Source organism: Lissotriton vulgaris, chromosome 12 (assembly GCF_964263255.1).
Source record: "Lissotriton vulgaris chromosome 12, aLisVul1.2, whole genome shotgun sequence".
NCBI lineage: Eukaryota > Metazoa > Chordata > Amphibia > Caudata > Salamandridae > Lissotriton > Lissotriton vulgaris.
In genome coordinates this window covers 429,191,959-429,209,301 of record NC_141700.1, presented here as the reverse complement: position 1 = coordinate 429,209,301, position 17,343 = coordinate 429,191,959, and the positions used below count along the sequence as shown (strand labels likewise).

General features: G+C 41.5%; 1 protein-coding gene across 1 annotated transcript in view; it reads right to left on the bottom strand.

The window, feature by feature from the left end:
* MMP2 (matrix metallopeptidase 2) overlaps positions 1-17,343 on the bottom strand; it is a 207,272-nt gene that overhangs the window by 20,768 nt on the left and 169,161 nt on the right. The window contains exon 9 of the mRNA XM_086945190.1: positions 5,120-5,252. Within this exon, the coding sequence (XP_086801316.1) occupies positions 5,120-5,252 (133 nt within the window). The remainder of the gene's footprint in view (positions 1-5,119; positions 5,253-17,343) is intronic.

Here is a 17,343-nt window from a genome sequence, read left to right as displayed (position 1 = left end):
TTACATCGCTGAACTATTCTGAAATATCTGATCAGAAGGATGTAACGGCTTTAAATCCCTAGTAATAAGCGCTATGGGTGTAAAAGGATGGGGATAGCCAGGCATTCTTCAGAGCAGGAATACAGGTGAATTGTTACAGGTGTGTAATATGTCTCTACTGATAACTTAGGGCACCATGGAATGTTGTAGGTGAATCCGAGAAACATCATGAATGTCTAAATGCTGTGAAACCAGGGATAACTGCAACTCAGGGTGAAAAGCACAATGTGAACCTTTTGGGCTTCTCAGACTCAAGGTAGACAGGGCTTAACACAAGAGCAGTTTGTTAAATGCTTTAAGTAGTAAATGGTTAATTGTTGGTATACAGTATCACAAAGAATGTGTTGCTAGGTGATAACACCCAATACAGTTATTAAAATCTCAGAGAAAATAAGATTTTTAGCTCAGGTTATGCTGTTATAGGGGAAAATCTGATCACCCCTTCAAAACTGACAGAAATATGTGGGACCTTCGACCACCTTCCTTCTACAACACTAAGATTCATTCATGCTGCTGAGGGCTGGGGCTGGCTCCACTATTGCAAAGGCACAAGCATTGAACCCACCCCAGGCTAGAGACGGAGTGACCTATTAGCAAGATAGGCTTGGGCCTACCTAGCTCAGAGTGCCATGGATCCGGCAGACAGTGCAGGTGTCCCGTTCCAAAAGGTATTAAAAAGCTGGCAGGGGAAACACAAAACACATTATCACCTTGCAGCAAGGTTCAGGCCAGAGCTTGACGCTATCTAAAGCTATAACTGGCAAGTTGCCTCATGATGTCTGTATATATTGGTAATGCATCTTCTAACGCTGTGCGGCATGTGAAAGCATAGGGCAAACAACGCCTGCTTAGCCCTTTGTGATGGCCCTGCCGTGCCTTAATGAGTAGGATACTCACAGTATTGGAGTTAGCTGCCAGAAAGCAGTGATGCGTTGGACTTTCTGATTTGTCCTGCCCTGGAAGTTAAATACTATTAGTGGGCTGCAGTACCTATTGTGCCATCCATTACAGTGGCAGTGCAAACATGACTTGAGGCCTACCATTCTAACCTGACTGTAGAAGTGGAGAAAGGCATTTCAACCTGCCAGAATAAACCCTTTTGATAGATCAATACCTCCCTTTTAAATATGAATGTTGCCCATATGTAGGTATTTTGGCCCACAAGGCAGGTTGCATGTTATTTAGAAGAAGGACTTATAGAAATTAACGGTGAATATGCTCTTACAGTGCCTAGCATTCAAAAACATTTTTTACTGTGTCAGCCCAAGTTTCCCTACATAGAAAATTAGAGTACAGATTAAAATCCTAATACTTTATCTAGGAAATGGGCCCAGCTAGGAAGTAATTAAACAACAATTTTTTATCGTAATTTAAAATCCAATTCATCTATGCAGACCGTTTTGTGATAAATATTATAGAAAGGGAACTTTTAGAAAGTATCTTTTCCCTGCCTGAAGATCCAAGGGGCTAATTTTTATTGGCTCTACACCTTTTCCAAGCCTGTAATTGGTTTTGAACAGGTGTGAAATGTCCCAAGGAACAAACAAGACGGCTGACTGGAATGGGCAGAGATGACTCCTCTGAATGCCACAGAATGTGCAGGGTGAGAGCTGAGTGCATTTTTTGACACTACAGTATCAAATACTACATGTGCGTCAAATCCTGCTTGAAAGGTCTGCTGGGTTCACATATAACCCTGGGCACAAATGAAAAGGAAGAACAGGATGCTAAGACAATTCTTGTGGATCCACTATCTGGTTGCTGAAGGTCTCTTCTTTGGTTTTACCAAACTTTTTGCTCTGGGTTTATTGTAGCTACAGTGGCTGTCTCAAGCTGCAAGTTATAGTTAGATGTGGGAGGACACTAGAATTACCATAATACACTCCCCACATACAACTGCAACCCTCATGGCTGAATTTCGCCATTGTGAAAAGGCCTAAAGTGGGTATATTTTGCCCTGTGAACTTTTACCCAATTAGGTAGGGTATGCCCAGGAGTCCTTTCCACCCACTAGATAGAGTGGCACCTGCAGGTGGCCACTTCAGAGCAATGTCTGGCCCTGATGAAGATTAGAAGAAGACTGGGCCTGCTGTCTGTGACCTGAGAGAAGCCATGAAGCTGGACCTGCTCCCTCTTGTACCCAGGACAAAGAAGTGGACTCTAAGGGAGAGTTGGCTAACCTCTTGTGTGGTTGCAGGAAGACAACAAGCTGCAAGAGGACTTTTCTTGGAAGTACTCAGCTGACAAGTGGCAACTTGATCTGGACTGAGCACTGCTGTTGGCCTCTGCCTGACATCCTGTGAACCTCTAAGTGCCTCCCCAGAGATCCTGGAGGGTTTAGAAATGTACTCTTGCATTGGGACTTAAAAGACTCAATAAGAAGGTACAATATTTGCCCAGAATGAGCCTGATCGAGGCATCTGACCCACGCTCCATGGTGGTCAGCCCTACATTATGCCTAGACGCAGCCTAGTGCAACTGTCAATGGTGCTTTGTGCTTTTTGGCACTATTTTGATTTACCATTTAAAAACAACCTGAACTCTGGTCCCCCTTATTTAATTTTTGTTATTTTTATGTCATTTTGTTTATTAATTTTACCCGATATTTCAAAATAGATTTGAATTCGTATTGTTTTGTATGTTTTTTATTTCTGTTTTGGCACTGCAGAAATACTTTACACGTGCCTGTCTGCTCTGTGCAATATCTACCACAGGGTTATGCTCAGGTTAATTCAGTGTCTTTGAGGGTTCATCTTGACAAGGGTTGTGGATTATGCCTTGAGACGGGTAGTCACCCACATCAAATAATATTCCGATTTCGTACACCAATGTGAGAAGAGTAAGTTTGCTGTTTTATCTTAAAAGTATTTTGCTTCATATTAGCTTTGTTACAAATGAGATTAGAATATTTTCTTTCAGAGTACTATGTTTGCTTAGATATAATTATCTCTGTCTCTACCCATCTACCTCACTCCCCTATATTCCTATGTGTGTAAAAATGTAATATTTTAAACTAAAATAACCACTGACATTCACAAGTTATAGTTAACTGAAACAATTAAAACCCACACCCTTGGTATGCACAATGTTGTCAGAATGATGTCATTTCAGATGTTGCATTGATGATGCCACAGAACATGCCATGGAACAAGCCATGAGTGATAGATATATATATAATCACTTTAACCCTTGTTTTTTTAGTGACTTTGTCAGGTTTTTAAATTGTAAAGTAAAACATTATAATAATACCTAAATATAATGTCCCTTTAACCTTTGTTTTTTAGTGAGTTTCTAGTTTTTCTTTTTACGTAAAGTAATATTTTATTACCCATCTAAACAGCCGGTGAGGGGTTGCCTGTACCAGGCCCTGCACACAACCACCACTGGTAGACAATCCACTGCCAAGCACAGCCTACAGCTATATGCTGCATGGGGTTGGCCACAGAGCATGGCCTGCAGTTTGGCCCTGCATTCAAACCCCCTACATGCTGCCAACCCCCGCCACACATGCCCTTTAGCTATGTGCAGCAAGGGGTTGCCTGCAGGGCCAGGCCTGCTGACAGGCTCTGTGGCCAACCATGTACAGGTAGCCAAGAATCTGTTACTGGACAACCTGCATGTTCTTGAAGTTGGCAATTGGGTACCGCGGTGCTACCTCAAAATTACATTGGGAGCCACACTGAGCCTCATTGTAGTATGGCAGTACCTCAGGACAGTGAAAAAAATATCTCATTATTTTTATCCCAGGGTTGTCCTACTAGGAACCCGCACAAGGGCCAGGGGGTCAAGATACCTGTACACTCCATCCTTATTCCTTATTTCTATTTGTTTTCTATGACACAGAGATCGATTCCCTAGTCATAACATGGCAGCCAAATCTTTCTCTTTATGTTGTGGCCAGCCAATCAGATTGTTTGTTTTGAGATTGTGTTACCGGGGTACACCACATTAGTTCTGCAGTGGTACTGTGTCACTATATATACAACCATTTTGAATCTCAATGTCCTGAAAACTACTGAACCAATTTACACCAAATCACAAAAAGCATGCTTTCTGGGTAAAGATCTAGTTTTCTGCTGAATGTGGTGAAATTCTGTTCAGCCATTTTAGCTGTAGCGCTGCTCAAGTTTCCTATGGGAAATTGCATTGTGAAAACCCATTTGGAGCTCCTACCCCTGTCCACCCATTTTTCTAGAACTCCACTTGAGAGACCACCTCGGAACGTTTCATCACGGAACATCAATTGTGCATGCTGTTTGGTTATACCTAGGAGGATCTTGGAGCAGGTTTTGGCCTAACAGAAGTCCATAATTGAGTGTGAAAGGTTGCTGTCCCTTTTTGGTATTGGCAAGTGGGTTCTGAGCCTTTCCTTTATTAAGGCCCTGTGCACAATACCTGTAACCCTAAAGGTCACAAGGCAAGGTCTTTGACCATACTCAGTGGGTTCTGGAAGAGAATATGGTTTTAGATAGGTCCTGCAAGTAAGACCCCTTCCACAAGAACCAACTAAACATCTGCCCTTTCACCATGGTCTGGATGCAGGCCAAACACTGAAACTCCGTAGGTCAAAATGCCTATCTGTACAGGTCACTGTACTTGCCCTTTGCTATGGCCAGTATATTCAGGACCTGACTTAGGGCTGCCACTTTACCACAAATTGCTGCACTAATGTTCTCAGTGATGTCATTTGTGATGCCATCTGTGATATCATGTGTAAGATCATGAACACTCCATTGAGAAGGGGGTATAGTTGCACCTCTCACTCTTACTCGTGCATTTAGGTAGTTTTTAAGTTTTGCATCAAAACATTATCATAATTTCAACCTATTTGTTTAGGGGAATTTCATTTTTATTTTTTAAACAAATTTAACTATGGGAGTTGGAGTTTTGGTTTGTGTGCTTTAGGTGGACAATTGAAGATAGACTCAAAATCAGCCCTTACATGGTATATTTTCTGAGTATTGCTCTAGTAGGTTGGTGCTTTTCTAAGAGTGTCCTTGCAAGATTTTTAGGAATTTGAGTCTGAGAACATGAAAGTCACCATTGTTCAAGAAAGCAGTTCCATAAGCTGAATACATACCTGTCTTTGAAGAAAAATATCTCTCCCCTAATTTGTGCCACTCCATCTAATATAATATCTTTTTTGCAGAGCTCTGGTGTCACTGGTCCTAAGGTTGGTTTTGGACCTGGCCCAGGTTTATCAGTTGTTCCACCTGAAAATTTCATTAAATGTCAGATTAATATAACTTGATTACTTGCTTCTATTTCACTGTAGAATTAAACATTAAAGAAATCAAGGTGGCATTTAGCTTACACCCCCACTGCTGACTGCTCCCATATAGCACCCTCTCTTTATACGTGGATGCAAGTCACCGTATCTACTACAAAAATACTGGCTGCAAAATAGACTGCAAGATACTGACTTGCGTAATAGAGAGACAATGTGACTTTCAACACAAGTGTAGCGCTAGCATTTGAAATGGCAATTGATTGGTTAAGTCATGATCTGGTTTACTATCCTATTCGAAATGTAAGCTTTCTTGGGAAAACCAGGATAATGACAACAAGAAGAGAAACCAGGTTAGTTGCTTTCAATTGCTATGAAATTTACTTGCCCCTTTCACATCTAAACTGGATTCGGGAAAATCATGGGCATGCATTTTAAACATTCCCAAATACATACATATAAGGCAATGGCATTTGTCATATGCATGTGTGTGTGTATATATATATATATATATATATATATATATATATATATATATATATATATATATATATATATATATATATATGTATATATATAATATTCATTGAAAAAAACATAGGTTTCCCACCAGCTATAGTTAGCTGGACATTTTACTCATACAAAACCATTGAAATTCCCCCTTTATAGTTAGTTGTACTCACTATAACTCCACTGTTGATCATGTCACATATTACATCATTCATGACATGGTCAGTGACATCACTGATGACATCCCAAATGACATCACTGATGACATCATCCATGTGACAATCAAATACACCTCATCACACACTAGTCATTCATTCAGTTAACTTTATTCGGATATCCAAGTATCCACAAAAGTGCAATACATAATGCATTAAAAACAGCTTAATATTAAAAAGATCACCATAATTCATATACAAAGGCCAAGATTTATAGATCAAACATTGACTGTCTTGCTCGAACAGCTATGCGCAAAAAAGTGCCAGCGCGAAAGATAATTTCATCATCGTACAGGGTTAATAACAACAGATAAGCATGTTCCAAGCTAATAGGTTTGCGTTGTCTAAAATACGGAATTAAAAACCATTTGATGTATTTCATATAAAATTTACAAAAAAATAAAAAGTGCAAGGTGGATGTACGCTCGTGCCATCACATGGGCAAGGCAGGGCATCAGAATCATTATGATGGCCAAGGTCGAAACAAAGTGCAAGTTTAATGGTACGAGCCCTTAAACGAAATAGTAAGCCACGCTCCCAGTGACTCATCGGGAGTGTCAAGTAGCGGGGCAGTGGTGGAATTAAAAAAGCGAGAGACAAATACGAAGAGACATTTTTCTTCAAAGATTCCCTGTGGACTCCTTCCCTGGCGTAAAGTGTGTACACAGAATTACGCATGTCAATTTTAGATGGGAGAACATTGGAAGTGTAGTTATTAAAAATACTCCCTAGGTTAATACTGCTAAGACTTTTATACACTCCCGAAAGCCAGGGAATATCCATGCACTTATCACAGTTCATACAATCTAAAATAATATCTTTTGTGAGTAGTGCAGCAGGGTTCTTCCAAATAGCGAGCCAGAAAAGAGCTCTTCGTGCACGAATAAAATCTTCAATAAAATTCAGGCCCAGCTCTTCATGGCAGACATATTGGGAGGACGAAATGGGAACGCAAAGTATCTTCCAAAGGAACCTGTTCTCCTCATATTTTATTGGGGAGCTCTTAACGAGGCCCCAAACCTCTCCTCCATATGTGGCAACAGGAATGCATTGAGCTTTATAAATCTTTAGAGAAGCCACAAGGGAACCTGTATTTTTTGGGCGGGGTAATCTGAGGATAGAATTAATGGCCTTTGAGAACCTACCCCTGGCATACGCAATGTGTTCGGTCCAGGAGTTGTTTGCAGCAAAGACCATTCCTAAATATGGGAAACTATTGGTAGACCACAGCTTATCAGTGCCCACAGAAATACAGCCTATCTGACATTTCTTGGGGCCGCAGGACATAATAAAAGATTTTTTAAAATTAGTTTTTAGATCGAGGGACTCCATAAAATCAACGAACCCATTGACCAAAACACGTAGGGCATTCGGGGTGCGGCCCATGATCACTGCGTCATCCCCATATAATAAAACAGGGAGGGGTTTACCCATAATTTTGGGGACATCGTGCGTGATTTCAATTAGGGTTTTGTGCAGCCCGTTATTATAAATAATAAAAAGTAGAGCAGCCAGCACGCAGCCCTGTCTTACCCCTCTGTGGACCTTAAAAGCTTTCGTCACTTCACCCCCCTGGCCAACCCTCACACAGGCATTAAGATCTTTGTGCAAAAAAGCTAAAAAGTGCACAAGAGATTCATCCAAACCCATAATTTAAAAGGACTGTCCAGAGCTTCGATCTATTCACAAGATCGAATGCAGAGGACAAATCCCTAAAAGCAAGATAAAGTGCTGATTTGCGTGCAATGTTATATTTACCTAGGACAAGGTTTAGATTGACGCACTGTTCAGTGGTTCCTACTTTGTTACGGAAACCTAACTGACAGTGTTCCAAAATACCATTGTCCTCAGCTCAGCTTAAAATCTTATTGTACAAAATCCTGCAGAGAATTTTTAGGGTATTATCGATAAGGGAAATGGGTCTATACCAGCTCGGTAGAGACCGGTTTCCCTTTTTGAAAATGGGAACGATAATACTTAATGGCCACGTAGGGGTTAGTGCAGCGGAAGTAAGAGGGTTAAAACAATTTAAAAGGAGTGGAGCCCAGATTTCTGAATTTGATTTAATGATATCAATGGGTAGGCCATCAGGGCCCGGTGCCTTATTCCCTGCACTTTGGGTAATGCCATCTTCTATCTCTGCTAAGGTTATATCGACCCTCGGTGTTTTAAGGAAGGACACCGGGGCTAAACCAGAAATTGGTGCAGCATAGATGGAAGCAAAATGATCCACCGATGCTTCACCTGTAATAGTGCAGCTAATCGGGGTCAGGAATTGACTAGAACTTCGAAGATCTTTAACAGCAGTCCAAAAGTCAACACCCTTTCTTAGATCAGCTGCTCTGGCTAATGCAACCCAGCGATCTTCGAGGATGTCGTTTTTCCTTTTGTTGGTTATTGTCTTGTACCTTTTTCTTGCTACTCTCACGGCAAGAAGACAAATTGGTTTAGATGACAGTGCCCTGCGTAATTCTTTATTTGCCACAGAACAATCAGAGTTGAACCATCTCGGTTCAGCTTTGGGTTCCCTTTGAGACACTGATAATAAGGATTTAGAAGCTAGGCAAATCTTAACAAAATCGCAAACGGCCTTGGGTTGCGGGGCAATACCAGACAAACATGAATTAAAGAGGCATAAGTTGTCTCTTACAAGGACACCAAGCCCCTCCTTTATGTTAATACCCCGCCATCTGAGTCTAAGATTATCAGTTGAGGGCAATAGGTTTCTGGCGCCGCACTCCCTTTCTGGAATCAACCGTGATTCCAGTCTCATAGTGACCTTGATGTGATTGTGATCGCCCTGGCTCATTGGAATAACAGTGCCCTCAGTTAGACGATCAGCAAGGCGGGGGGGGGGGGGAAATAATCTATAGTTGAAGAACACCCCCTGCCTCTAAAAGTGGGTGCGAACTGGACATTCAATAAAAATGTGGCTACTTTGTCCAGGGCATTTAACAGGTTGTGGAAACTCAGGAGGGAGCACAACTCAAGACCCCGTTGATAGGAGGTTCCTTGCCCGTTAATCCTGGTATGCCGGGGGGCATTATTAAACCTGGCATTAAAGTCCCCGCCTAATAAAATGCCATCAGCTTTCTCAAAGTCAAGCCTGGCTTCCAATTTACTAATAAAAGAAAATAAAGCGATACAGTTCCTATTTGGAGTCGTGATAAAATCATTATTATAAAAGTTAATCAAGAAAAAGGAAACTTTCCTTTTATAAAATATAACTTGGAAATGTGAATTATCTGTGGGAATGTACTCAAAGCGCCCGCCAGCCGCAATATTAATCCAGGTAGAGATTCCCCCAGAGGGGCGTCCCATACTTGGTTTAACTGCTAGAGAATTAAAACAGTGGAACCCATTAAGAAACAAGTCCTTGGAGGCCCAGGTCTCCTGAAACATTACGATGTCCTGCTGCTTTATTAAACTGAAATCTCCAATGGGGTTAACCCAGTATCCCTAAGAACCTGGGCAGTTAATCAATATTACAACAATTGGTTCCTTCGGGTGTGCCACATTTCTTTTACTCACTCATAGTTATATGTAGTGTATAAGGTACAATACAAAAAAGATCAGAATCCCACACCAATCTTGTATTTATGCACTATTTTATGAATTATAGTCATTCATAAATACTCTTTGTAATTTTCAAGAGAAGGCTGTACAATACGTGAAAAAGTGCAATTTTGTGACATTTAGTGCTCAGTGCTGGCGGCGCAAAAGTGAACAAAAACTGTACAATATTTATATACAGGGAAAATATACAATGATTCAACTTTGGTCTGTACAGTCACACATATACCACTGTATACCACATAGGTCAATTCTCATCACAGGGTATTGAAAATACAGATCCAGCCATTCGTCGACGTTTCGACCCTCTAAGCGCGCACATATGACGTCAAACACGGGTCTTCATCAGGACTGGGAGGGGACAGAACAGCCTTCAGAAGAAATCAACTGTCAAGGTGGTGTATCTTGAATAGCTTGAACTGCGTGTGTCTATCGGTGGTGCGTGGAATGCTCCCACGATGGTTGTTCTTATGGAACCGCTGTGCAGACTTTTTTTCTGACTGGGTATTTGGATTATTCTTGTACCCAGTCGTGCTTCCACATATGTTTTGAAGAGCCAAGGGATAGCACTTTAATTAAATTCAAAATGCTGGAGAAGAGACCTCTTCCTTCCTAGCGTGGTCACGACTGCATCTTCCTTCCTAGCGTGGTCACGACTGCATCCATGCCGTCTAAGACGCCGTTATATCTGATGCAGTCGTGACCACGCTAGGAAGGAAGATGCAGTCGTGACCACGCTAGGAAGGAAGAGGTCTCTTCTCCAGCATTTTGAATTTAATTAAAGTGCTATCCCTTGGCTCTTCAAAACATATGTGGAAGCACGACTGGGTACAAGAATAATCCAAATACCCAGTCAGAAAAAAAGTCCGCACAGCGGTTCCATAAGAACAACCATCGTGGGAGCATTCCACGCACCACCGATAGACACACGCAGTTCAAGCTATTCAAGATACACCACTTTGACAGTTGATTTCTTCTGAAGGCTGTTCTGTCCCCTCCCAGTCCTGATGAAGACCCGTGTTTGACGTCATATGTGCGCGCTTAGAGGGTCGAAACGTCGACGAATGGCTGGATCTGTATTTTCAATACCCTGTGATGAGAATTGACCTATGTGGTATACAGTGGTATATGTGTGACTGTACAGACCAAAGTTGAATCATTGTATATTTTCCCTGTATATAAATATTGTACAGTTTTTGTTCACTTTTGCGCCGCCAGCACTGAGCACTAAATGTCACAAAATTGCACTTTTTCACGTATTGTACAGCCTTCTCTTGAAAATTACAAAGAGTATTTATGAATGACTATAATTCATAAAATAGTGCATAAATACAAGATTGGTGTGGGATTCTGATCTTTTTTGTATTGTACCTGATACACTACATATAACTATGAGTGAGTAAAAGAAATGTGGCACACCCGAAGGAACCAATTGTTGTAATATTGCTTTATTAAACTGAGCCACTCTGGATCTTCCAGCCTTGACTCTAAGCCTGCTAAATTCCAAGACAAAACATTAAAATCAGTAGGTCCTGCTCTACTATTAGGTGTAACTTGATCTCCATAAAAGGTCGGAAGGGATAGAGAGAATCTCTTACACTTTCCCACGATTGAGATGAGGAAGGAGGGTCTCCCATGTTTCCTGGTGATTGAACATTATTACTTTGTGGGTGTAATTGTCAGTCGGGAATATTCAAGTCTGACAGAGCAGAAACGCGATTAACTAAGGGTACAACTACAGGTGCATTGGGGTGGGAGTGTGCCAGGGGTTTATAAAAATAACCCAAAGGGAGTGTGCATATGTCAGTATGTGCGGTAAATGTGTGCTCCTTAGATGATAAGATGTTACGAACCAAGTGAGGGCTACGAAAATTGATGACAATGCAGTCTCCCGCAATATTTTTACAAGATTGGCCGACCCACCCCACTCTGCGCACCATTAAAATATCATGTAGGTTAGATGGATTGAAACTTTTATATTTCCTAATCCAGTCCACACACTTATTCCGCAACTCTACCCATGCCTTCTTCACATTACTTTTCAAACAAGGGACACCTGCCAGGATCAGAACATAAGGACAAGAGGCTGGGGGGAGGTTCGAAACATCGGAACTCGGAAAACCATTGTAAGTCACCAATCTAACATTAACTGGGAAGTCCATACGCCCAGTGGTATTAGCAGAATGGCTAGCAGAAGTCATAGACTTATGATGCCTAATTGTGGACTTCACAGTACGGGCCTGAGGGGTAGGTTCAGTAGTGGCAAAAGGATTTAAAACTATAAGGTCCTGAGTTTTGGAGCAGGTAGAACAGTGGTTGGCCTCCGTAGTAGGATTAGCGGATAGAGTGGGGAGGCAGCCTCTGGGGCTCTCTGTTAGGGGATCCATGCTGATCAAGCGTTCCAGGCGGTCCAATTTGTCTTGCAAAATACTAAGGTTATTCTCAGACAGGGCCTTTGTAAAGCTCATCATGGTTCTCATGCTAGACTCCAAGGCATCCATGAAATGGTCCTTATTAGGTGTAAATAGGGCTTCATCAGTCTGGGTGCCCATGGAGCAAGTGACTGTTGCGTATATAGGAGGATCCGTGTGACTTAGGGTTTTAGAGGCATTTTTAGGATAAAATTTTGAAGGGGAAGACCCGTTTTCGTTTAGCCGCAGGTTCTGATGATTTGTCCCGGGTCATGGTATTAGAGGCATACGCCCGGGTTGTGATTCTGTGGCCAATAGGTGGGCCAGTGAGGGGGTAGTCAGATATCAGCAATAATGGCGATTGGGGGGGGGGGGCACATCCTCAGGCAAAGTTTGCAAGTCGGCAATTACAAGATCTAGGGACAACCGCCTTTCAGTGAGCTTAATCTCGTGGGTGAGTAAACTCTCGGCCCTAACAATGAAGGCGTCCAAAGTGTCCACCGCTCCCTTACGCTTAGACATAGTGTATTAGTGCTGGTAAGAGCATCAGTTCGCTGGGTGATTCTTAACAAGTGGGCTAATATTGCCAAATCTACATTCTGTAACTTCAGTACCTTATGATGGCTTCCCCAGGTGGCAAATGTCATGGGGTGCCCCAGCCCAGGCTCCTTCAGGCTTTGACGGGCGCGGACGGGCCCACCCTTGGCCCGGGCACGCCCGAGCACGTCCCGCACTGCGTGGGGCTTAGGTGAACTTCATGCGCCTACTGGCGCGGGGTCGAAGTACGTCGCGCTGCCAGGGCTTCTGGGGTTTGTAGTTCCCCCTGGCATGGCGGCGGCGGTGTGGATAATGACAGTGGCGGCTTCCGTCTGCGGAAGAGATGCAACAAACCCCCTCAAGAAGGTAACGACTCCCCAGCCAGCAGGACAATCAGCAACACAGTAAGTGGCCTCAATAGCGTGCGTCCCGCGCTGCGTGGGGCTTAGGTGAACTTTATGCGCCTCCAGGCGCGGGGTCGAAGTACGTCGTGCCACCGGGGCTTCTGGGGTTTGTAGTTTCCCCAGGCGGCGGCGTGGATGATGACAGTGGGGGCTTCCGTCTGCTGAAGAGATGCAACAAACCCCCTCAAGAAGGTAATGACTCCCCAGCCAGCAGGACAATCAGCAACACAGTAAGTGGCCTCATTAGCGCGCGTCCCGCGCTGCGTGGGGCTTAGGTGAACTTTATGCGCCTCCAGGCGCGGGGTCAAGTACGTCGCGCAGCCGGGGCTTCTGGGGTTTGTAGTTTCCCCTGGCACGGCGGCGGCGGCATCGATGATGACAGTGGCGGCTTCCGTTCGCTGAAGAGATGCAACAAACCCCCTCAAGAAGGTAATGACTCCCCAGCCAGCAGGACAATCAGCAACACAATAAGTGGCCTCAATAGCACGCGTCACACACTAGTATAATCTTTCATCCCTCACTGTAAAATAGAAAGTGCCATATTTGAAACCATTGACACACCAATAGATATTTCTAAATACCCACTCAGTTATTCATAGAACTATACACACATCCAATCACGTACCTATAGATTCAGTGTTATATGCAGTGAATAATCAACAGAACACTATCAAATATACTTATACGCCTATTTCAACATTACACACCAGCACACATTGTATTAACTTATAAAGACATCCTTCTGACTTATGCAAAAAATTGATTATACTTACATTTACTCACCTACACACTTATACAAACACCACTTCATCTATTTATATAGATAGTAACTCACACTTAGTGTGTTATAAAATCACTATTACAAGTATACAGTTATCCATATAGTGACTCATACAATCACTAAGTCTTAGGCACACTTAATTAGATATAACGGTCACATATACTGCTTTTTTTTCCAAGTTTATTGGAGATGTACCATTGAGAGAAATATTTAATCACCACCACACCCATAAACATATACACTCACTGAAACAACTGTTATAACATGTACTCTTAACCTCATATACCTACTGAATAAACTATTTACACATTTTGTGACAATCACACCCCCCCCACCAAACCACATAGACATTCATTTACCCATACAAATACTCAGTTAAGAAACCAATAACAAATATAGTCTTTAACATAGCAATTAAGACAAAGCAATAAAGACTTTGACACAGTTTAGTAACTACACATTATATATAGTGAGACTCTACAAATTAGTCAAGGAAACAATCAATGACACTGTTACTAAATCCACCATCCACACATTTATATTTATATATCCACTCTTTCTTCAATGCAAAGTAGTGTATTTATAATACATATTTAAATATCAAAGGAAACCACATTCACTGGATGATGTCATCAGTGATGTCATTTGAGATGTCATCAGTGATGTCATCAGTGATGTCACTGACCATGTCATGAATTATGTAATATGTGACATCATCAGCAGTGGATTGCGGATGCGCGAGTTGTAGTGAGTACAACTAACTATAACGGGGGAATTTCAATGGTTTTGTATGAGTAAAATGTCCAACTTACTATAACTGGTGTGAAACCTATGGTTTTTTCAGTGAATTTCAAAGGTTTTTTAAATGCTAATTCCTAACTATAACGAGTGTGAAACCTATGAGGCCTTATTTATGAGCACCTTGCGCCTCCGGAACGTCACTTTTTGTGATGTTCCGGTGGCGCAGAAGACTGAGTGATATTTATCAGGCAGGACTAAGACACTTTTTGTGGCGTAATCCTGCCTGATAAATATCAGTTCCTTTAACGCAGTGTCCTGCGTTAAAGGGGCGTGCAATCGGTGTTGCTGGGGGCGTTCCCAGCAGCATCCAGAGACTTGAGTAATTTATAGCATCCTCAAAGTCAGTCTTTCAAAAATTCCAAAGCATAGGACATGATAATCCAAATCCAAATGTTTCTCAAGAAAAGTCATAAACCGTGTCCGTGGGTCATATCTGCCCAAACGCCGATATTCTGAACGATTGAAAATTACTTTTCTTGAGAAACATTTGGATTTGGATTATCATGTCCTATACTTTGGAATTTTTGAAAGACTGACTTTGAGGATGCTATAAATTACTCAAGTCTGCCCGAATTGTGTGGGTAAAATTGATACCTAGTCACTTTGAATAAGAATGTACTTACGACTCGTCTAACATTTGGAAGAAATATCTAGTTATATGACAACAGGATACCGACATAACTTGAAGGAAATAAGAACGCCCTGAAGAAGTTCTGTTGTACAGAACGAAATGTGCCGGCTGGCTGTGGTACATAAACTTAAGCAAAATAAAAGCATTTGAATATACACCAAGATTCAGCACTTCAATAAGGACTCTAAGTGATATGATTTGATTGGACTTGTTGTGCAAGTGGTGCTGTGCCAAACTTTGGAATATTCTCCACTACTCTCAACTACTCACTCTCCACTACTCCACTACTCTCTAATACACACTCTCTACTACTCTCTCTCTACTACTCACTCCCTACTACTCACTATCTACTACTCTCTACTACTCACTCTCTACTACTCTCTACTCTCTACTACTCACGCTCTACTACTCGCTCTTTATTACTCACTCTCTACTACTCTCTACTACTCACTCTCTACTTCTCACTCTCTACTACTCTCTACTACTCACTCTCTACTACTCTCTCTCTACTACTCTCTACTACTCACTCTACTTATCACTCTACTACTCACTCTCTACTACTCACTCTCTATTACTCTCTACTACTCTCTCTCTACTACTCTCTACTACTCACTCTACTACTCACTCTCTACTACTCTCTACTATTCTCTCTCTCTGCTACTCACTCTACTTCTCACTCTCTACTACTCACTCTCTACTACTCACTCTTTACTACTCTCTACTATTTATACTCTATACTACTCTCTACTACTCACTCTCTACAACTCACTCTCTACTACTCTCTACTACTCACTCTACTATTCTCTCTACTACTCTCTACTACTCACTCTCTGCTACTCTCTCTACTGCTCTCTACTACTCTCTACTACTCACTCTCTACTCTCTATTACTCACTCTCTACTCTCTACCTCTCTACCTCTCTCTACTTCTCTCTCTACTAGTCTCTACCTCTACCTCTACACCTCTACCTACACGCACACATATACACATATATATATGCATATATATATGCATATGCATTTATATAAATGTATGTGTGTATATATATATATACATACATATATAAACATATATAATCTGCATATCTATATAAATACAAATATAAATGCATGCATACATATACATATATGCATACATATGCATGGTATTTACATGAAAGTTTGAAAAACACTAATAAAAGCAAAGCTAAAAAGCCACCTCATTACAAACAGAATGGCTTTAACTTAAACAAGGGCGAGATCTATTGCATTTTCAATGCTTGTTAACTTTGGTTCCATCAAGAAGGCATTCAGATGTGTTACACATTTGCCATAAATTCTGAATGTTAGCACTCTAGTTACTCTTTAGATCACTGTAGTAAAGCTACTGCTCACCAGGGAAGTCTGCTGTTGGTATTCAAAGTGCATGTTTCAGTCTGCATGTCAGAATTTATTTTAATGAAATAGGAGAGGATTTGAGAAGTCAAAATGTGCCCTAAGTTTTCTTTCTTCAGCACTAATCATAATCTTTATGGCAAAATGAACACACTCATTTTGTTCCTTTGCAAATTAAATGTTTTAAGTGTTACCACTTTATTCCAATCAAGATGACTTCAGGTGTGCCATACTTTTATCATAAGTAAGACAGTTAGCGCACTAGTTGTTCTTTAGAACACTCTGGGACATTCTGTCATTGGGCTATACTTGGGCTACATTTGGGCTCTTTGTCTCTGATGGCCATCTTGGGAGGCTTATTTGTTATGAAGTTTCCTAATTTCCTTATTTACTACAGTCTCCTCAGTAGGAAATACTTTTAGTTTTTTACTTTGGTTCCATCAAGAAGGCATTCAGATGTGACATACATTTACCATAAATTCAGAATGTTAGCACGCTAGTTGCTTATTAGATCACTGTAGTAAAGCTACTGCTCACCAGGGAAGTCTGCTGCTGGTATTGAAAGTGCATGTTTCAATGTGCATGTCAGAATATTTTAATGAAATAGAGGAGGCTTTGAGAAGTCACACAAAATGTGCCCTAATTTTTTTTTCTGAAGCACTAATCATACTTTCTATGGCAAGATGAACCCCATCATTTTGTTCCTTTTTAAATAAAGGTTTTCAGACTTACCACTTCATTCCAATCAAGATGGCTTCTGGTGTGCCATTCTTTTGTCATAAGTAAGACTTTTAGCGCTCTAGTTGTTCTTTAGAACACTCTGGGACATTCTGTCATTGGG